At 55.9% G+C, this 22,655-nt stretch overlaps 1 protein-coding gene across 1 annotated transcript; it reads left to right on the top strand.

The window, feature by feature from the left end:
* Window positions 1-1,202: 1,202 nt before the first annotated feature.
* HINFP (histone H4 transcription factor) lies at window positions 1,203-14,888 on the top strand. Its single transcript, XM_006111201.3, has 9 exons — window positions 1,203-1,437; window positions 2,869-3,095; window positions 8,347-8,458; window positions 9,315-9,467; window positions 10,227-10,304; window positions 10,407-10,527; window positions 10,689-10,827; window positions 12,552-12,676; window positions 13,367-14,888. Exons 1-9 carry the CDS (start codon window positions 1,284-1,286, stop codon window positions 13,887-13,889), a joined length of 1,632 nt encoding a protein of 543 aa, XP_006111263.2. The 5' UTR covers window positions 1,203-1,283; the 3' UTR covers window positions 13,890-14,888.
* Window positions 14,889-22,655: the final 7,767 nt, after the last annotated feature.

The following is a 22,655-nucleotide window of genomic DNA, read 5'->3' as shown; positions in this document are numbered from 1 at the left end:
GAGGGAAGCCTTTGCTTCAACAATCCACAACTTCTCTTAGTAACTTATTCCAGTGTTTAACTATTCTTACAGGTAGAAAAAAAAATCCTAATATGTAAACCTTAATGCATTGTGCTGCAGATGAAGTCCATTACTATTTGTCCTACATTTAGTGGACATGAAGAGCAGCCAATCACTGTCCTCTTTGTAACAATCCTTTACATAGTTGGAAGATTGTTCTTCGATCTTCTCTTGGTTGTCTTTTCTGAAACCTAAACATGCCCAGGTTTTTTTTAACCTCTACTCAAGGGTCAGGTTTCGAAACCTTTTAGTTGCTTTACTCTGGACTCGCTCCAGTTTTTCCACCTTTCTTAATGTGTTTATCCCCCAAACTCAACATGCAAATATGTTTAGTTGTATGAGCATTGAGGGTTGCCAGATACTTTCACAAAACATCCCGAGGGACCAAACTTGTTGAGCAAAAAAAAAAAAAAAAAGGTCCAAGGGCCACAGATGAGGGTGTTCAGAAGGTCAAAGGTCAAGAGGTCACAGAGCTGCCTGACCCCGACTTCTGGAGAAGATGCGCGTGGGCCGAGGGCTCACAGTGTATGTGGGTCAACAGGTCACAGCCGCCAGCGGGGCACAGGTCAAAGGTCAAACGAGCCGGGCTCTGCGAGCTTTCCGACCTATCGACGTCAAAGTTCAACGCCATGACGCAAATACTTCCGCCGCGGCGCACTTCCGTTTCCGGTGGCACGCTGAGGGGCACTTCCGTGCAGGGAGGCAGCCGGAACCTTGGTGTCCCGCTCTGACGGGGCGTGGGGGAGGCGTTTCCGGCCGGAGTCCTTCCGGCCCGGCGCTCCGCGCGCCCCTCGCCGGGATTGGCTGGCGGGCTGGGGAGGAGGCGCTGCCATTGGCTGCGCGGCCGGCCGGCCCGTCCTGCGCCCCCCCCCCCCCCCCCCGCGGGCACGCAGCGGGGAAGCCGCTGGTAACCAGGGGTCGCCCCCCCCCCCCGGAGACAGGCCAGGCCGCACCGCCCCCCCCCAGGCTCCCCGCGGCAGGGCCCCCGCCCCCACGGGGCTGCCGGCTCCAGGCGGCCCGGGGGGGGGCGCTGGGGGCTCCTGATGCGGCTTGTGACAGACCCCCCCGCAGGGCTGCCCCGGGGGGTGCTGGGCCCTCCCCCCCCAGCAGTGACCGCTGGGGGCCCGAGGCAGCGGGTTTGTTGCTGGGCTGGGGGGGGGGGGGGTTGGACACCGAACAGGCTAACACCCTTGTGTCTTCTCCCAGGGCCTGACGCTCGGACCATGCCTCCCGGGAAGGCCGGCAGCAAGGAGACGTTGGTGCTGCAGTGCGAGTGGGCGATGTGCACCTACCTGGCCTCCAAGATGGAGGAGTTTTGCGATCATGTCTCGGAGCATTTGCAGCTGCATCTGAATGGGGATGAGATGGACCCTCTTGGTAAGGGACACGGGGTGCAGTTAAACACTGTCGCTAAAATTGGGCTCCGGGGTTGGAAGAGCCTCAGGTGGGTCATGGAGTAAGCGCCCTAGGGATGTAAATACTTATTAACCGGTAAAACCATGTAATTGTAATAGTTTAACCAGTTAACAGTGGAGGGCTGATGCAGAATGGCTGGGGTCCCATGGAGGGAGCTGCTCTATGCAGGGGCCCTCCAGGCAGGAAGTCCTCCAGCCCAGCTCTCCATGAGTGGGGGCCAGCTTTGGCTGGGCTGTGGGTGCAGGGGACATCTCTGACCTGGCCTCCAGTTAACCAGTTACCAGGGAAGGATATCAGTAAGGCTAATGATTACTGGTTAACCTTTAGCATCCCTAAAGTTTTCATTACTCTGAACCATCCCTTGTTGACATGGTCTAATTACAATAATGAATTTCCTAGGGAAGGTCATATCAGTGTCCACTGATGATGGCCTGTTCTATATTTTAGTAAGAAAATAACCTTTGCAGCAGATCTAGTTCCTCTATGAGAGAACCTGTTAGAGTGTCTGGTCGTGATTCGAGGTTATGGTGCATTACAGCTTTGTGTCAGGGACCTGGAAGGCTTTGTTCTCCCCTGTCTGACACAGCAATGCTTCTCTGCCCATAGAATTTATAGGGCAATCAAACCCTTAAAGTTACCTTCACTGAGTGACTTTAATTCAATTTATAGTATTTATGCAGGGCTGGTCAATGAGATGCTTAGAAGCGTTAACTAATTCTGGGACCAAATTGCATATTTCTTTTTTAAAAAGGGAGTGAAAGGTGCTGTCTAGCATTCTGAGCACCGCACAGGTATCTGTGAACACCTGAGCTATTACCAGAGCTAAAGAGTTTTATAGTTGAAGTTTATATTGGTTGTCTTGAGTACAAGATCTTGGCAGATCATAGGCTAGAGGTTCAGCCTTTGAGAACAGAACCGAGAGCTGAATGAGTAGGAAGATGATGAGATGTTCTCATCTGTTGCAGGGATGGAAGGAAGCTTGTCTAGATACACATTTATCTTTGAGAAAAGATATTTGATACCCTTTGATATGTTCATACCCTCTGCTCCTTGTTTCCCACCCCCTTCCTTTTTTCCCCCTCTTTGCCCTCCCCCCTTTCCCTTCTCCCCTATTTATTTTGGGTCTGCACATCCTAAACTCAAGACTCTGGTCATCTGAAGAAGTGGGCTGTGCCCACAAAAGCTCATGATACCATCTACATGCTTTGTTAGTCTTTAAAGTGCTACCAGACCATTTGTTGTTTTTTAAGCTTATCCTGTACAGACTAACTCGGCTACCCCCTGAAACTTTGAGAAAAGTGCATATCTTCTCAGCTGATGAGGGCGTAAGCTTTAACAGAGAGAAAGTTACTGCCAGATAGACAATATGTGCGTTTTCGGTTTGTGTTGCAGAAGAATACGTCTGTCTATGGCAGGAATGTGGCTTCTGCTCCCCAGAGAGCTCGGCAGACCTGGTCCGCCATGTTTACTTCCACTGTTACCACACTAAGCTGAAGCAGTGGGGGCTACAGGCCTTGCAGAGCCAGTCAGATGTGAGCCACTGTCAGCTGGATTTCCAGAGCCGCAACATCATCCCTGAGATCCAGGAAAACTTCTTGTGTCTGTGGGAGTACTGTGAGGTGAGAACAGCAGGGAGAAGGAATCCACCCTCCTAATCTTGTATGTAGATGTGCAGTCACTTGGGAGCAAGACAAAAGGTGAATGCTTGGGGACTTGGAGACTGGCTGGTCAATCTGTTGTTACCCTTAATACCTCAACCCAGTTCAGTCTGTAGCACAGACAGAGCGTTAGGTGATTCAAGCTAACAAAATCTGTTTCAGGGTAGGGAGATGTTCTCATTATTATGAGCACTGCTCTGCTTTTGGATAGTGTTTCTTGTAAGCTGGGCACTTGCGTGGTAGCTCAGAAGAAATTCGAATGCCTGGTAGCTGATTAGCAGAGAATCAACAGCTGGGTTTTTGTTTCTACTACACATGACCGTACCTCCAATTTATTCTGCACTTTTTAAAAAATTTATGTAAACATATTTTTACCTCACCTCTCTATTTAAAATATTTGAAGTGGCTTACAAAATGTTAAAGTGTGTCCGTGTGTGTGCGTCCCCGTCCAGAACAGGTAACACCACATTCCCAGTCAGATGGCTCCCTGATCCACAGGACCTCGGTCTTATTTGGATTCAGTTTCATCTTGTGACCTCATCCAGTCCATCACCGCCTCCAGACACTAGTTCAGATCAGTCGTCGCCACCCCAGGATCTGATGTCACAGAGAAATAGAGTTGGGTGTTTTCTGCATACTGATGGCACCATCCTCCGCATCTCCTTACAACCTCTCCCAGCAGTTTCATGTAGATGTTAAACAGCATAGGGGACAAGATGGAACCTTGCGGGACCCTGTAGCACAGTGTGACGTAGTGGGGGTACCTGGCTGGTTTCTATGCTGCTGGCTCTGGGGTAACCCCCACTGGCTGTCGTGGGGACCACGACCCAGCAAAACAGGATGAGTCACTATGCAAACCAGTGGCCAGACACCCCCCATGGAGAGGAACAAAGGAAGGTGGAATGCTGCCTTGGCTGGGGGGCAGGGCTGGAAGTTAGTGAGTTGGTTGCTGGCTGTCGGAGGGCATGGAGGAGAGCCTAGGGGAAGGGGCTGGAGTTTAGGGGCCCAGTCTCCCCCATCTCAAGGGGGCCTGAGGCATCCTAGCCCAGTTCCTGTAACCAGATTACATCTGTGCTGCGCTGTGCTGGAGGAGCAATAAACCACCCTCAATTCCACTGGCTGGTGCAGTCTGTTTGTGCCATTTCGGGGTGCAGGAGACGGGGAACCCCCAACGCGCCGTCACACTGGTGTCAGAAGTGGGATGCACTGCACCCCGTGGATGGAGCTTCCAGCGGTGAGCGACAAGGCGCTGTAGAAGCAAGAGCCCTGGAGCCAGGCGTGCTGGAGACAGAGCGAAGCGGTTCCTGGGAATCGTGGGGCGCTGCAGCACTAGACTGGTGAGTCTGCACCGAGGGGCCCAGCGGGCAGATGGCCTACGCCCGACTCTTGAAGGCAGAGCTGGTGGGGCTGTGCAGAGAGAGGGGCTTGCCTGTGCAGAAAGCAACCAAGGCCCAGCTGATTGCCCAGCTGGAAGATAATGACCAGCCACAGGGCCAGGATCTTGTCCCCAGGGGAAGCAGCCAGACCCCCCCTGAGAGTGTGTCAGGCTCAGAGAGGGGGAGGAGCGCTGGAACCCAACGGAGAGATGAGACAGCGTCTCCCGGGAGGCCTGCAAGCCGTAGCCCATCTAGGGCAGGGGCCAGCCCAGCGGAGCTGCGGCGGCTGGAGATCCAGCTGCGGATCAGGGAATTGGAAGTAGAGGACCGAGAGAAGGACCGCCAGGACCGAGAGAGGGAGCGCCAAGATCGAGAGAAGGAGCGCCAGGACCGAGAGAGGCAGCGGCAGCATGAGCTGGCCATGGCAGAGCGGAGAACCGGCGGGGCACCGGCTGCGCCAAGTGCGGATGGGCCCCAGGGTCCCAGGACTGCCAGACGCTTGGAGAGGCTCATGGTGGCCCAATTGAAGGACATGGGTGACATAGACGGGTTCCTCAGTGCCTTTGAGAGGGCCTGTGGACTGCAACGGGTTCCCCCAGCTGACTGGCTGCAGGAGCTCATCCCCGCACTGAGCCAGGAGGCGGCCGGAGTGCTCAGTCAGCTGGAGGACCTACAGCCAGGGGATTACAACCGAGTCAAGGAGGCCCTGCTGCACAAGTTCGGGCTGACCCCCGAGATGTACAGGAAGAAGTTCCGGGGGGTACAGAAAGGGCCACGGGAGACCTATGTGGACCTGGCCTCCCGCCTGGCGCAATACGGCCGCAAGTGGGTGTCTGGAGTCGGAGCCCAGACCGCAGAGGAGCTGCTCAAGCTGGTCATGATGGAGCAGTTCTATGAAGCGTGCCCACCCAAACTGAGGCTGTGGCTCAAGGACCGGAGACCAGAGAACCCCCAGGAGGCCGGGAGACTGGCGGATGAGTTCACGGAGAGCCGGTCCGGGTGTGAACGGGAGTCCCGGAGAGAGAGGGAACCGCGCAGAGACCGGATCTCGGCTGAGCGACGGAGGGAGTCAACTACGGGGCGAGACCAAGGAACAGGTCGTCTGCGCCCCAGAGAACCAGCCAGGGCCTGGACAGAGACAGCCCAAAGCCTAACTTTCCAGCGCTGTGGGCAAAAAGGCCACAAGAGGGCTCAGTGCACCAGGTCCCAGGACCGGGGACTTTCCAGGGTTAACTGGCTGGGGCGGGAGGAAGGGCAGGCTGCCCCAGAGGCAGGGGCTGGCAGGCAAACCTCAGCTCAGAGAGAGGGGAAGGATGCTCTGTGCACCTCCCCTGGGAGGTCTGATTCTCAGGAGGCGGATTTCTCCGTGTACCGGGTGGGGGCAGGACGGCCCCTGCGGAGCGAGGGCCTCATACCCCTGGAGGTGGATGGTAGGAAGGTGACGGGCTTCTGGGACACGGGGGCGGAGGTGACTCTGGCCCGATCCGACATAGTGGCCCCGGAGCGGATACTACCCCACGCGCAGCTGACCCTGAAGGGCATAGATGGGTCCCCGTTTAAGGTGCCTGTAGCCCGGGTGCATCTGAAATGGGGGGCGAAGGAAGGCCTCAAGGAAGTGGGGGTGCACCCGCACTTGCCCACCGAGGTGCTGATGGGGAATGACCTAGAGGAGTGGCCCCATGAATCCCAGCGGGCTCTAGTCACTACCTGGAGCCAGAGCCAGCGGGGGGCTGACAACGTGGGTCCAGGGAAGGATTCCTGGCAGCGTCCTCAGGGTCCCATCCCAGTGGACACGGGGTCCAGCCAGGCTGGGACTCCGGACCTAGGCAAAGGTGGGGGACAGGTCCCGATCCCTGCCTCAGCAGCTGAATTCCAGGCTGAGGTGCAGGCAGACCCCTCCTTGCGGAGGCTGAGGGACCAGGCTGGCCTCCATGCAGCTCAGCCCCGGGGGAGAGGTGGCCAGGAGAGATTCCTGCGGGAGCGTGGGCTCCTGTTCCGTGAGTGGCTCCCCCCCAGGAAGGCGAGGGCATGGAGGGTAGAGCGGCAGCTGGTCGTCCCCCGAAAGTATCGCCTCAAGCTGCTGTATTTGGCCCACGATTCCCCCGTTGGGGGCCACCGGGGGATCCGGAGCACCCGGCTGAGGCTGCTCCAGCACTTCTATTGGCCGGGAATCTTTACAGCCGTGCAGCGGTACTGCCGGTCCTGTGACTCCTGCCAGAGGGGCGGGAAGGCCCAAGACAGGAGGAAAGCGGCTTGGGGGTCTCTACCCCAGATAGAGGACCCTCTGGGCTTGCTGAGAGAGTTATGGGAGGGGAAGTCCTCCCTGGATGGAGCATCGGGGGTGGAAGCCGCCCTGGCTGTCCAGAGAAGGCTCGCTGGGCTCATGGCCCCGGCCCGAGAGACCCTGGCCAGAGATCAAGGCCAGTGGAAGGGTGGGTGTGACCCCCGAGGACAGGCCTGTGCCAGTCGCCCTGGAGCGGGGCGGCGAGTGGACAGAGGGAAGCCAATTCATGTGGGGCCTCGCCACGGCCGGCCCGAGTCAAGGGGAGCACCCATGTCCCCAGGGCGGGTTCCCACGCAGAGGACCCGAACTTCCCTAGGTCACGAGTGGAGTGACCCTGCTCAGTTCGCTCTCGGAGGGGGGAGAACTGTGACGTAGTGGGGGTACCTGGCTGGTTTCTATGCTGCTGGCTCTGGGGTAACCCCCACTGGCTGTCGTGGGGACCACGACCCAGCAAAACAGGATGAGTCACTATGCAAACCAGTGGCCAGACACCCCCCATGGAGAGGAACAAAGGAAGGTGGAATGCTGCCTTGGCTGGGGGGCAGGGCTGGAAGTTAGTGAGTTGGTTGCTGGCTGTCGGAGGGCATGGAGGAGAGCCTAGGGGAAGGGGCTGGAGTTTAGGGGCCCAGTCTCCCCCATCTCAAGGGGGCCTGAGGCATCCTAGCCCAGTTCCTGTAACCAGATTACATCTGTGCTGCGCTGTGCTGGAGGAGCAATAAACCACCCTCAATTCCACTGGCTGGTGCAGTCTGTTTGTGCCATTTCGGGGTGCAGGAGACGGGGAACCCCCAACGCGCCGTCACACACAGTCACTTCATCACTGAGCAGCAGTCCCCTAGCTCCACCTTCTGAAAGCGTCCCAATAGATAAAACTGGAACCACTGCAAAACAGCACCTTTGATACCCCCCCTCCACTGGGCGCTCTAGAAGGATACCATGGTTGATGGTATCAAAAGCCGCAGAGAGGACCAGAAGAATCAACAGGGATGCACTCCCCCTGTCTATCTCCCAGCATAGGTTGTCTACCAGAGCGACCAAGGCAGTTTCCATTCCAAAACCAGGCCTAAAGCCAGACTGAAATGGATCTAGATAATCCGTTTCTTCCAAGAAAGCTTGGAGTTGCAGCTCCACTGCCTGCTCGATTACCTTGCCCAGGAAGGGAATATTAGTGACTGGGCGATAGTTATTGAAATTGCATGAATCCAGGGAAGGTTTCTTAAGGAACGGTTTTATTACCACCTCTTTCAAGGTGGTGGGAACCATCCCACATCTAAAGAAGCATTAATAATCCTCTGGACCCAACCCGTCATCCCTTCCTGGCTTGATTTAATAATCCACAAAGGACAAGGGTTGAGCGAGCACATAGTTGGTCACACTCTTCCAAGCACCTGGATGGAAAAAAATCCACACATGGATGCAGGCTCTGATTGTGCTTTTCTGTGTTTGCCCGGAGGGGGAGGCAGGGGAGAGGTCTGTCAGAGCTGAGCTATACCAGAGCTGCTAGCGTGCATGTGCTGACCTATACTTTTGTGTCTTTGTCTTCCCCTGACAGAGATCTTTTGATAACCCTGAATGGTTCTACCGGCATGTGGAGGATCACAGCTTCTGTTCAGAATACAAGGCAGCTGGGAAGGAGAACCATGTGGTCTTTTGTGGCTGGAAAGGTGTTTGATTTTGTTTGATTTGTACTGCTTAGAAACCCCAATCATGGATCAGGACCCCACTGTGCTTGGCTCTGTTCAAACAAAACACAGTCCCTGCACATGCAAGAATTTGAAAGCTCTGCCAGGGGTTTGGGGAGGCTTTGCACTTCTGTAGCACCTTCCCACTGTGACGCTCAGAGGGCTTTCTAAACACTAATGAGCTGGGCCTTGCCTCACCCCTTTCCCCACTGGATGGCTACATAAACCAAAATGCAGACCCCGCTTGCTGGGATACCAACAGTGCATCAGTAAGAGTGAGGAATATAACTTGGATCTCTTGCTGCTTAGTACCCAGCCCTTCTGATTTAGATGGTGTGTCTTCCTGTCTATGGTTGGTGATCCCTGAAATGTGAAGATGCCCAAGAACTTCCTACCACCAATCCAAGAACTGACTGAAAACTACCCTCCAGGGGTGGGCTAGATACCCGGTGATTCCAGTTGAGGAATTTAATAAAATGTATCAAGTCCTTTGATCTTTCCCTTGCCCCTGAATGGAACAGCAAAAGGGAAAGTGCTGGTTTAATTTTAAAAATAACCGATGTCTTTCATGTTGACTTGACCATCTCAGCTGCTCATGTGCCCTGTGGAATGACAGATTTATGCTGTATGTTGGCCTGTATCCAGTCTGATACGTTGCTGCAGCATTCCTGGCCTAGCTCTCCGTTGGGGGCAGCGTTAACCTCCCTCACCGCAGAACAGAATGGTTCAGGCCTGTGGAGTCCAAGACATTTTCCTCTGCCTGTGCTACTGAACGTTTCTTGGAGCTGCCGGGTCCTTTGCCACAGAGCTAACCAATGTCTCTGCCTCTTATGTTCAGAGTGCGACTGCACCTTCAAAGGGCGCTGTAAGCTGCGGGAACACCTGCGCAGCCACACGCAGGAGAAGGTAGTGGCCTGTCCTACTTGTGGCGGAATGTTCTCCAACAACACCAAGTTCTTTGACCACATCCGCCGGCAGACCGCACTGGATCGTAAGTGCCTGAGCGGGGGTGGGACTCGGACTGATCGACCCTGTCGCATTAGCCAGGTTATTTGATTTGGGGCAAAGTATTAGCAGAGCATGACCTCTGGATGTTGGCACTGACTGGCACTCAGGCTCACCAGAGACCCCACTGGTGGGGCGGCAGGGGAGAGGTTTGCCATGCTGTACCCAGTGCCACTCCTGCTCTGTAGACGTGGAACTAAAGTCTCAGGCTGGCAGTCAGACCCGCAGACCAGTGCTAAATTCTTTTAAAACCTCCTTGAGCTCCTTCATGCCCTCCTGGGTGCTGGAGTCAGAGCCGTGCTGGGCCTCTCGCTAACAGTGAAAGGTGTTGCTTGGCTCCCCTCTGCTCCCTGCAGGGCCCCTGTGTACATTCCCAGCTCTCCCTGTTTGCCCCGGCTCCCACGGGTCTCGTTCCTGGGTAGACTTGTTTTGTGATCATCCTTGAAGGTGGTTGAGTTGCCTCTGGAGTTGTTTCCTGAGTCAGGCCGTGGTAGCACTGGGAGGACTGCGTTCATTGGAAGGCAGGGCAGTGGCTGTCTGGCCAGGGGGGCTGTGTCCACAGTGGCAGAGAGTGAGAAGAAAGGGCTCCTGGCTCTGATGTAACTAACCCTCTCCTCCGCCCCCCCCCCCCCCCCCGGTGTGTTGCCCTCTGTGCTGTATTCTCTCTACTTCATTCTTTCTGTCCTTTCCCCTCCCGCCTTGTGCCCATCCTCCTCTCCCCCTCCACTCTCCCCCAATCTTACAGAGCAGAGGTTTCAGTGCTCCCACTGCTCCAAGAGGTTCGCTACCGAGCGGCTGCTGCGTGATCACATGAGGAACCACGGTGAGTAAAGGCCCGTGTCTCTCTTCCAGACGTCGCTCTGACACATGCGTTCCCTCGCCCTGCTCCATGGTGATGGGCTCCCCTCTTGTTTCTCTCGAGCAGTAAACCACTACAAGTGCCCCTTGTGTGACATGACCTGCCCACTGCCCTCTTCCTTGCGCAACCACATCCGCTTCCGGCACAGCGAGGAGCGGCCCTTCAAGTGCGACTACTGTGACTACAGGTGGGGTCCCTGTGGTTGTGCTTCCCGAGGGATCGCGTGAGTCTGAAGTTCTGTGGGGAAGCAGGGCTGTCGGGCTGGGAGTGGGGGAGAAGCTGAGGAGGAGACTAGGATGGGGGGGTCTCACGCACCTTTGGCTTCATTCCCACCTTCTTTCCTTCCAGCTGTAAAAATCTTATTGACTTGAGGAAGCACCTAGACACTCACAGCAAAGAGCCGGCCTATCGCTGCGAGTTCGATGCCTGCAGCTTCACGGCACGCTCCCTCTGCTCCATCAAGCTGCACTACAGGAAAGTCCATGAGGTGGGGAGGCCGAGAGGGTCTGCTGCAGTGTTCACTGTTTGTCTGGCAGTAATGTGGAGAAGGCCCAAGTGTGCTTGTGGCCCACTGTGCTGGGTGCGCCCCCCCCCACACACACACACACATACAGAGAGTAAGAGATGAACCCTTCACTGGAGAGCTTGCAATCTGAATAAAGATCAAGAGTGAGAGGAAGGAAATACAACCCTCCCTGCTAGCCCGAAGGGGGAGCGAGGCCCAGAGAGACCAAGTCACTTCTCCTAGGTCTTACAGGGAGCCTGGCAGAGAAGCCAGGAGATCGGGAAATTGAATCCAAATCTCTTGCCTTCCTCAAGACCATTCCTCCTCCCCAACCTGCTCTAGTCCTCTTGGTCAGTGTTTCTCAACCAGTGGTACGAGTCCCCTTAGTGGTACTTGAGAGAAGTCCGGGGGGTACGTCGACACAACCGACATTTGCAGAAAACTGAATTTTTGTGTTAAGTTTCACAGCGCTTTATTTTTTTTTGTACTTTTTACACCCAAACATTTAATCGCCCGCCCGGCTACGATTAAGTTGTTTAAACAAATGTGTTGCAACAGTAGAAAAAAAAATGTGTCTGAAAACTGTAGGTACATGAGGTACTTATAAATTATCATTATTATTATTATTATTGAAAAAGGGGTACTTTACAAAAAAAAAAAAGGTTGAGAAACACTGCTCTAGGTGACCATAAAACCCTGCTGGGACTCTCCACTTCCTTCTCCCACCGTAGATTTGGAACAATCCTTGGTCATGCTTGGTATCCATTCGTGCCAGGAGGAAGTTACTCCTGTGTCCTTTTCATTCCTCCCTCTACTTGTTGCAGTACTCATGGCTAACTGGGTTCTAATTCTAGGGTTATACAACACAAGCTATCTGAGAGGGTGGGATTGTCATGGCTTTCCTGTTGGCTGTCTAATGTCGTTCGATCTCTCTTCTCTGGCTCAGAACAGGGAGTTGGTCCCCCCTACCAATGCAGGTCTGTGGGTAGGAGGAGCAGCAGTTCTTAATTGTTGCCCATTTAGCCAAGATGTGCTGAACAGTAGGTGAGCCCTGGCAAGCACATATCCCTGCATAGAAGATGCAGAGAACAATACGGTGTGTTAACATGCCCCTAGCACGTTGTCCGCCTTTTCCTGTGGCGATAAACGTTGGCTTGTGGAATCTGAGCAGGAGTTCTCCATTCTTGGGCTATGTCCACTAATCCAGCAATTGTGCTAACTTTATGAGCCTTCAGATTGTATTGCCTGGCTAATCCCTTCGGAGCAGCCAGTTTTTTGCTTGCCCCTGTTCTCAGTGTGTGTGTTCTGCTGATACTCCCTGGCATGGGGAACGGATTTTAATGCTTGTACATCTTCAGCCATGGGTATGGGTCCAGTATTTAACCCTGCCTCCGTGCAGAGACTGGACCAAGTGACCTGTTGAAGCCCCTTCCTGTTCAACATTTCTGTGATTCTGTGGCCACTTTGCAAAGAATTGCTGAACAACTAGCAGCGCAGGATTTCCTAGCATCTCCCATGGACTGGTTATGCCAGCCCTTCTGAAGTGTTACTAGTCTCCCCCCCGTCCCTTCCTTTGCCATTATGATGCTTGCTCTAAAACGTGTCGGCTATTTGTCCCTGCTGGAAAGCCAGGCTTCTCCCAAGGCAGCTTGGGTTTGAATCCCACAACGTTTGACTTTCTTCCTTTCTCCCCACACCCTCCCCAGGGGGACTCCGAACCCCGGTACAAGTGCCACATCTGTGACAAGTGCTTCACACGGGGGAACAACCTCACCGTGCACCTGAGGAAGAAACACCAGTTCAAGTGGCCGTCTGGCCATCCTCGCTTCAGGTACTGGGCCTTTGGCCCCTCCCGTTTGCACGGCTAACTACCTCTCTCGGGCCATAGAGGGCGCTAGGGGACTGCAACGCGGAGACGTCTGCGTTGCTCCTAGGGGCCTTATCAGTACCTGGACAGCAGCCTCCAGTGGCAGATCAGAGACTAGGCAGCTGGATCTGCTGGGATGCCTGTAGCATCCGATCTAGCTCTGCCACCAGCTAAGCCCTATCCTGTTTTGAGGATGCTGGATACGGTGCAATCTTCCCCCAGACATTCCTGGGCATAAAAGGATGAGGAAGCAAAGGAGGCCTCTCAGATTTGCCCATGGAAATTGGACAGGACAAAGCAATTGAACCTGGCCTGAGTGGATGTAAACCTCTGTTCAGCGTGTGGCTACTAAAGGATAAGCTGACCTTTAGGGGTTGGAGGGGAAAGGGTTTACCCTCCCTGACCACGCCTACCCCCCTGCACTGCTTGTTAACACCCCCCGTGCTGGCATGTCTGCCCCATAGGAGTATCAGTTCTGCAAAATAACCTCCTTGGGGTAGCATCCGCCACCGATAGCTTCCCAGCCTGGTTGCGTGCACTGGCACGCTGGGCAGCACTCTGAGCTGCCCGTCCCCCCTCAGGACCTACACGAGGCATCTGCTTTGCAGCCCCGTTCTCACTGTCACCACCGCTCCCTCTCTCTGGCCTGCCTAGGTACAAGGAACACGAGGACGGCTACATGCGGCTGCAGCTAGTGCGCTATGAAAGCGTGGAGCTGACTGAGCAGCTGCTGAAGGACCGGGAGAAGCAGGGCGAATTGCTGGATGGCACAACGGAGTGCGTAGTGCTGACAGAGGGGGAGGGCAACTTGCAGGGGATCATCCTGGAGCCCCCGGCAGAGGCCTCCCTGGAGGAAGCCAATGACGCGGAGACAGAGGTGGCTCCGCTGCCGCCTCCCGTCTGTGCGGCTGCCAACCCTGACCCAGCTCTACAAAGCGCCTTCCCGAGAGCTGGGGCCCCGCCAGACGGAGAGGCCAGGGCCCCGCTCGGCCCCATCATCCGCGTGGTGAACAGGACCAACGAGCGCGGGGAGAACGAGACGGTCTACTACGTCATGGCCAACGCGCCCTCGGAGGAGCAGGCGGCAGCTCCCAGTGGGCTGGCCGTGGAGTCGGAGGAGAACGTCATGGACCGCCTACAGAAGACAGCTGAGGAGCTGGGGATACAGATTATGTGAGATGCTGGTGCTGCCTCCCTGCACTTTGGCTTTAGGAAATACCAATGTCTCGCCTGCTCGGGAGGGCGGGATGGACCCAGGAGCGCTCTCCAGCACCCTGCCGGGGTCGCTCCACGTCCATTACAGAAACTCGTTGATTATAGACCCAGTGGGATTGGTGCTGCCTGCGGGAAGGTTCTGAGCACGTCCCTGCCTAGCCTCACCTGTCTCCCTTTGCCCTCTACTCTCCTGCCACTGCGCTGGGTGACCTGATAAGGGGAAGGAGCAAACCAGCTGCTGAGGGAAACTTGGCAGCACATGGTGGGAGAGAGGGACCCATCTCCCTTCCGCCAGCCTGGGAGGGGAAGGTGGCCGTGGATGCTGGGAGCAGACTTAGACTGGGAGGAAAATGAGGTATAGTCTCCCAGCACCAACACCTTGTGACATCACTACCATCTATCCAGCCCATGGGGTGAGATTTGGGTTGTGTCTCCCTCCCGCTGGCCCGGGGGCCAAGCTCCTGCTGCTGGGAGGCTCAGTGCTCAGTCCCGGGCCTCGCTGAGAGCCCCCTGCTCAGGCAGAATCTCCACTTTGGAGTGGCGGGTGGATCAGCCTCCTCAGATCCTGTTTGGCCTTAAACAGGCTCATTCAGTCCAGGATCTTGTTGCCCTTGTGTGGACAAGAGGCCCGACCCAGTCTCGGCCGTGGGGGCAGTCTCCATGCTGAAGCTCGCTCAGACAGATCCCTTTTCAGTATTTGCATTGACACTGTCCCGTCACCATGTTGATCGGAGCAGGGGGCAGCCTCAGGGTCCACTTGTCCCTTTGCAGGTTGCTGCTTCTCCGTGCAGTGGTGAGGCGCTTGTGAGAGCTTGGGGGGCTGTTCACAGCACTCAGGGACCTCTGTGCTGCCTTCGCTCTCCCCTTGGGTTCTTGCCCAGGGCTTCCCCCACATTGGGGTCTGGCCTCCTGGCTGTGCTAAGTTAAGTGCTTTTATAATAAACAAAAGTCCTGCCTGCCAGGCCAACTTGTGAGTGTGTGGTGTCTGCCAGGATCTTGTCCATGTGGTGCTCACGTGCCTTAGTGCTGGGCTGAGAATAAGGAGTTGGGGATTGAAATGTCCAGGAGAGAAGTGAAATTTGAGCTCTCGCTGCATCCCTGTGGCATGGCCGGTGACACACAGAGCCATCTTCATGCAGCTGGCGTCCCTAAGCCCTGCGTAGGAGAGTCTGCTTTTGCTCTGTGCCTCCCGCAGCTTTCCATACACGTACGCACCCATGCCAGATTGGATAGAGCATCCCCGACTTTCTTCCCTGTGGATGCGCCGCTCAGCCCTTCCCACTGACCCAGAGACCGTTACTTGCTTTAACAAAGGGCTCCTTGTCTACCTCGAAAGCAAAGGTCTTCTATGGGACCAGGCTGCACTAGCTGTTGACCTCTTTCTGTTGTGGGAACCCAAGAGGCCTATGTTTGTAGGTGTGGGAGGCCATTCTGCAACCCTCGCAGTGTCCAAGTCCTCGTTAGCAATACTCTTCAGCCTGGTGTTGACCTGCTACGCTTGTTAGGAGGTTTCTCTTCTGGCTAACCTCCAGCTTGGGCAATTCGGCCATGTCTACACTGGCGGGTTATTGTGCAAGAACGGCCGTTCTTCCGCAGAGCATCCACACTGCCCACCCGCTCTTGTGCAAGAAGATTTACAGTAAAGCGTGGTAGGAGAGGGCTTCTTGTGCAAGAGCTACACTCTTTTCTAACAGGTGTAAGCCCTTTTGCGCGAGAGCTCTTGCACAAGAAGGCAGTGTGGACGTGCAACAGGGGTTTCTTGCACAAGAAAGCCCTATGGCTACAATGGCCATCAGAGCTTTCTTGCACAAGAGAGCGTCCACACTGCCATGGATGCTCTTGCGCAAAAGCACAGCTTGCACATGGCAGTGTGGACATGTTCTTGCGCAAGAACCCTTGTGTAAGATGTCCTTGTGCAAGAAGCCCCCAGTGTAGACACAGCCCTCGGGTCTCCTGAGCCTCTAATTCTCCATGCCATTTCAGTGCAGGGCACGGTTCTCTTCTTCCTTTCCTCAAGCATTACATTGCAGAGTTGCATTGATCAGACTGTGCAGTGTGTCCTCCTATAGCTGGGTGCATTTCTGGGGCAGATGAAGCGAGGCCCGCTCGCAAAGTGTGCTTGTCCTTGGATGAAAGGCACTAGCCAAATGTCCTTTGTTAATGGGTTGGGGGCAGTTGTTAGCAGGTGCACTACAGATTGCTCATGTCGTACCTGGGTTGCTTGACGTACCTCACCCCGCCCTTCTGGGATGTGGCTGGGCAGTTCAGGTAAATGGGAAGGCCCGTCCCACTCTCAGCAGGGTAGACAGGCTCTGATGATGCTCTGCTCCCTTGGAAGTGCTGTGCTCTTTCTAATCCTGCAAGAACCTTCCCTGCTCCTGGTTGACCCCCTTCACAGAGCACCTGCTGATCTCCCCGGACAGCTGTAATCGCCTTAACCAGCGTATTATGGAGCTCATCTTACTGAGGAGCTGGAGGGTGCAGCAAACAGCCTCTGCCGGCTGCAATTGGGGCCATGGTAGGTCTCGGTTTGCGCTGGAACCTGCCTGGCTCTAGCAGCCTGCCTGGCAGGCTTCTTGGCAGCCCCGATCCCAGCTCTGAGACAGCCCGCTCGGCATGCTGCTGTGGAGCTGGGGCTCTGCTCGAGATAAGAACATAAGCATGGCCATACTGGGTCAGACCAAAGGTCCATCTAGCCCAGTAGCCTGTCTGCCGACAGTGGCCAGCACCAGGTGCCCCCAGAGGGGGTGGACCAAAGACAAATCAAGTGATTTGTCTCCTGCCATCCTTCTCCAGCCTCTGACAGAGGCCAGGGACACCAATTCTATCCCCTGGCTAATAGCCTTTTATGGACCTAACCGCCATGACTTTATCTAGCTTCTCTTTAAACTCTATTATAGTCCTAGCCTTCACAGCCTCCTGTGGCAAGGAGTTCCACAGGTTGACTACGCACTGTGTGAAGAAGAACTTTCTTTTATTAATTTTAAACCTGTTACCCATTAAGATCCTTGTGGTTTGTGGAGGATTTTGAAATACTGGGTTTTTGTTCTGAAATCTCAGAATCCTCCACAAAGCAGATTTACTTTTCTCTGACTGGCCTTCCCCCACGAAGGGGCCATCCAGGCACGCATCAACCCCACTTGGGTTAAACCTGGGCCAATCACCATGTGGGAACCGATTATTTCGGTGTAGGGTCATGTGTTGGTTTTGCTTAAACATGCTCTGAGTCGACTTCTGCTAAGATTCCAGAGGAATCTTGGTTTAAACCTTCCTAAGTGTCCACGTGACTTTTGGTGCTGGCCTCATGAACTGGTTTAAAACCACAGATTGAACTGATGTAACTCTGCCCTCGTGCTGAGAGCCAGGCTGAGTCGGGTGGTGGATGGGAGACTCCTAGGAAACAGCTGTGATGTTGGTTTTCATCCCACAAAGCAAGTGCCCCCACCAAAAGGCTCCTGGACTTATTAACACATCCCATGGGGCCGCAGTCAAAGTCCTGTTCAAGTGACTCCGTTTTACCCTTCCTGCAGATTCTGCTGGGTGCAGAATTTTTCTTCGCACCCCGTCTCCTCCCTCCCCCATCCTAAACAGAGCAAGGTGGCATTGTGCCCTGCTGCGCCTGTAGGGCTGCCGTGCTCGGTGGGGGAGCGGCCAAGTAGCTCTTGGGCTGCTGTTAGGGATTTGCCAGTGGCAATAATTTGGCCAGGATTCTTGCTGGCTCACGAGCGAGCCCTGAACTGAGGGAACGGGGGACTTGGCTTTGTGCAGCAGGCACACAGAAGCCAGGGGTCTTGCTCTGCTTATGCCGCAGGAAAACCATGACGGTGCGTTGGCTCAATGGACCATCCTCCAGCAAGGCGCAGTGGGACTGCGGCCTCAGCAGTCGCTGTGGGGGGGTGACCCTTGACTTCCCCGTTCCCTGCCGACGTACCTCCGCCAGAGCAAATGCCACTGAAGCTCCAGGTTGTTTCAGTGAAGCAATCATTTTACCGTAAACCCCCAGCCATCTGCTCACTTTCTAATTACAAACCCTGTAAGAACATAATTCACAGTTGTGTCCTGAAAGCCGGAGGGGCCCCAAGGACAGTGCCCAAGGGGATGCTCATTGAATAAAGACGCTCGCGCTGGTTTTTCAGCCATCCGATACTAAGGGTCTGTCCCCACTATGGAGATCATACCAGCATGGCCCTGTAATATGGACACAGTCACGCCAGGAGGCGTTTTCTTATGTAGGCACACCCGCTCCCTGAACCGCTAGCTGTGGCAATAGAGGCATTTTCTCATCAACAAACCTTTGTCCACACTAGGGCTATGTCTGCACTCGTGGCTTCTTGCGTCAGTAATATGCAAATGAGGCTAAGCCGTTATTGCGCAATGCCGTTATTCCTGAAACTAATCAGCGGAGCGGCATTGCGCAAGAGGGTTTTTCTTGCGCAAGAAGGGGCAGTGTAGACAGCTCCTTCTGGTGCAAGAGCCTCTTCTGCAAAAATGGTGGCTCGTTAGGTATGCAAATGAGGCTCCACGATATTCCACACTTAACCTCATTTGCATATTTCTCGTGCAAGAAGCTGCGAGTGTAGATGTAGCCTGGGGTTTTGCTGGCATAGCTGTGGCTTGGTTTCTTTACACCCTGGCTGACATACCTATGCCAATGTCGGTTCTGAGTGTAGACCGGTCGAAGGGAAAATGGGGGAGGCGGGAAGGAAAGCGTCCATTGACAGAACGTTCCCACGTGGAGGCAGGCAGGTAAAACAACCCTAGGGAAGTAGTTCGGACAGTCGTGATCAAACTCCTTTAGTGGCTTGGAGGCCTGTGTCAAATGGGTTTCTTAATTCATTTCTGCACAGACAGAGGTTCACGTTGCGCGCACACCCCTTCACCACCGACGCTTCCCCTCTGCCGTGGGGACAAAGGCGTGAACGGACCCTGGAGACTCAGGCTAGGTCTACACTCCAGGGGTTTTGCGCGGAGTGTCCACACCTCAAGCGTGTTTTTGCACAAGTAAAACAAAAGAACAGAGGGGTTTTTGCGGTGCAGCTGTTTCTTTCTACGAGGAATAACTCCTTTTTGCACAAGAGTTCTTGTGCATAGAGGCGTGTGTGGATGGGAACCGGGTATTCTGTGCAAAAAGAGGCAATCGAAAAAAGCCCAGGTGCCCTGGTGGCCATTCTGTAAATAGCAATCAGAGTTTCTTGTCGCGAGATCATCCATGCAGTCTGGACGCTCTCTTGCGCAAAAGGGCATCGCTTTTTCGATGTGCTTTTGCAGCGTGGATGCTCTCTTGCGCAAGACATTTCTGCGGAAGTTTTTGCTTCTGTAAAAAGCTTCTTGGGCAAGAAGCTGCAGTGTAGAGGCCTCAGTGCCCCACCCCGGAGGTGGAGTCAGTCACAAGGCTGTGGTGAAACACACCGCCAAAGAGAGTGGCAGACGCTTGCCTGCCTGTGCTGTACCAGAGGGGGGTGGCTGGAGGATTTCTGGGTGGCGGAGCTGCTTCTAAAGTCCCTTGAGTACAACCCAGCTGCGCCTTGTGGCTGTTGAGCAGGGAACAGGGCAGCTGTAGAGGTGCACTGTCTCATCTGGGCTGAGAGGGGAGGGAAGTGGTTGAGGATGCACCAAAGATGAAAGGCCACTCAATGAATCCCGTTTTGTAGGCTGGCCGTGACCTGGCTCTGATCAGTTGTACCAAGGGTGTCTTGGCAGCGAGAGCTTTCCAGGCCACGGGGCCTTGTGGAACCAGATCTGTGCCAAGCGCTGCCCTGAATCGGGATGTCTCCAGCTCCTTTGCACTCCACTCAGGGCCACCCTTAACCATACGCAGCTGTGTAGGGCAGTGGTCCTCAGCGCGGTGCCCGTGGGCGCCATGGCACCTGCCGGGCCATTTCTGTGCGCCCACTGAGTGATCGGGGCCGGCCCTGCCCCCGGGTGCACGGCACAGGGGCGGCACGAGCCCCAGGCATGCAGCACATGAGCAGCCTCGCCCCTGGGCGTGCGGTTCATGGGCTGTGCCGACCTCAGGAGCACGGCGTCTGGGCGTCCCTGCCCCTGGGCACATGGCACAGGAGCAGCGCTTGCTCCTGGGCACACGGTGCATGGGCACTGCCGGCTCCTGGGTGCGCGGCACAGGAGCGGCACCGGCCATGGGCATGCAGCTCATGGGTGTCCCCGCCCCTGGACGCGCAGCACAGGAGCGGCGCCAGCCCCGGGAGCATAGCATATGGGCAGCTTCACTCCTGAGCGTGCGGCGCAGGGGTGGCGCCCGCCCCGGTCGTGTGCGTGGCCCCGGGTGCGTGTGCAGCCGCGGCCCTGGGTGCCCGGCGCGTGAGTGGTCCCGCCCCCGGGTGCCCGGCAGCCCCAAAAGGTTGGGGACCACTGGTGTAGGGCATCTGAAAATGTGGGGCACCCCGTGGTCTTAATGTCCTCCCTCCCACGTCCTCCTGTCCCTGGTCTGTGGCTTTGCTTCCCTCTCTAAAGGATCTCGTTCACCTACAAGTGAAAAAGCTGGTCCGACCGATTAGACCGTTGAACGAGCCATTCCAGTGGCAGTGAAGCCGTTTAAGAGGCATTTGCCCGCCCCAGGGGCGTGCTGTCAGCTTTTGAATATACTGTGCTGGTCGACAACAGGACTGTAGTTTCAAATTTGCTTTAAAGCTATTTCATTAGTGTGCTGCTGAAGGTGACAAAATCCCCTCTCTACAGTCATCTGCCCGGGGTGCCGTGGGGTACAGGGCACTGGTTTAATAGTACTGCGGAGGGCCCCAGACATCCTAAGGACGGCCCAGATCGCTCTATTCAAGTTGAGGACGCGGGGTTTCCATGTGGGCAATGCCCCGGCTGACCCCGGAATGAACGGATAGAACGTACGGTCAGGAAATAGGGCCCCGTCTGAAACTTTCTTGGTGCTCCTCTGTGGGCCGTGGGGTCATTCATTGCTGCAGAGGCTGCAGAAGGTAATCGCTTTGCCGGAGGATTATCTGCAGGGAAGAGAGAACGGGGATTACATGGAAGCCTCTTCCCCCTCTAGTCCCCTAGCCAGTTACCGGCCCGGTAAGGTGCCTCCGTCCTGAGCATATGGAAGTGAAGTTGCCACCTCTGTGGGAAGGCTGAGTTGGGACAGAGCCAGCCCCTGCTGGCAGCCAACTCAACCCAGCAAGCATCCACTGGGCAAGGGGGGGTGGAAAAGCAAACACTCGGTGTCTTTTGAGAGGTGGAGTCCAGTGGGAGGCGGAGGAGACTTCAGAGCCACTAAGGAAGCATGTGGAAAGGGCACTGCACTGGGCCTGCCAGGAGCACCATGGAGCTGGGCCTCCTTGTCCTAGTCATGCTGGCTGGGTTTGGCTCCTGCGAGGAGGAGGAAGGTAAGTCACGAGGCAGGAGGCGGGGGCGGCTGGGTGTTGGCTACGCAGAAGACGAGGTCCTAGAGCCACTAGGGAGGGAGCCAGCTGTGTTGGGATCCAGCCAGGTCTTGCAGGAGAGCAGCTTTGCTTCAGTCACAGGGCAGCAGCTCTCCCGTCCGTGCCAAGTCCCCAGGCTGGAGCTGAGCTAGTCCTGCTGGGATCCAGGCTGGCCCTGCTGGAGTTGCAAGGCCATGAGCTGGCAGGACCCTAAGCGGACCCCACCCTTGCGTGTCACAGTTGGTGCAGCAGGGGACAGTGGGAGCTCGGCCTTCTCCCATGCCACACAGCTGATGGTGGCATCACCTGGAACTAGTCTTTGCCCAGAGCTGGGCGGGGCAAGACTCCCTTCCATTTCTCCTTGTCAGTCCCCAGCTGGGTGGGGCGGAAGAGCCCTGGGCGCCTTTTTGTTTCACGTCCCCGTCAGTGGAGCAGGTGGGAGTCACTGCTGCAAAGGGAGTCGGGTGGCTTGCCCCGGGCTGGGCGAGATGCCCTGGCACTGATCTGGACCCACAGGTGCGGGCACGCTCAGCAGAGCCCCCCCTGCATGGGCCCCATACTCGCACCCCTCCCTGCTTCCAGACTTCTCAGGGTGCAACCTCTCCAGTCCCAGGCCGGGTCCCATGTGGGAATGCAGGTGCCACCTGCAGCAAGTCCCCGATTGGGGGCAGCCGACAAAAGCCATTGGAAATGGCGGCTGCTGCCCGGCCTGTGCCGCTCCCAGGGACCGTGTCAGTCAGACCCTGGGAAACATTCAGTCAATGGGAGCCAGGGCTGCTGGGTTCTGTCCCGGGCTCTGCCAACCTCTCCTGTCCTCGGGCAAACCCTCCCTTTACCTGTGCCTCCATTCCCCCCCCCCCCCCCAGCTCTTTGCTGTGATAATGTTCCCCAGGGAGGCCCTCCGCATCCCTAAAGGTCTCTGAGGCTGCGAAGGGCCCCAGGAGTGCGTAGGAAGGGGCCCTTAGAAAGGCCTGGGGCTGGCCCTGTTGCACTGAGTAATGGCTACCAGGGCAGCTGAGGGCAAGGGTCTGTTTGCTGTCCCCGCTGGCCTGCTTGGGGCTGGTGGACTCATGGCTCAGGGGCTGGAGCCTAGCCAGTCCGGTGGGCTTGGGCCCCATGCGTGTCCTTAGTGCCCTCACTCGAGCCTGCAAAATGTGAGTCTGTCTACATGGCTGGGAAGCTCCCACCAGCGGCAGGGTAGACCCCCTCCCCCCCGGCAGACTCCGTGTTTGGCCCAACTGGGAAAGGGGGACAGAATTGTGGGGGGTGCCCCGAGGGCTGGGAAAAGAGAGAGCTCCCAGCTCGGCTCTCCCTGCGGTTCTGCCCCCTCCAGGACT

This window comes from Pelodiscus sinensis, chromosome 26, assembly GCF_049634645.1.
Source record: "Pelodiscus sinensis isolate JC-2024 chromosome 26, ASM4963464v1, whole genome shotgun sequence".
Taxonomy (NCBI): Eukaryota; Metazoa; Chordata; order Testudines; family Trionychidae; genus Pelodiscus; species Pelodiscus sinensis.
Note: the sequence above shows the minus strand (reverse complement) of the source record. Positions and strands in the feature narration are given on the sequence as shown.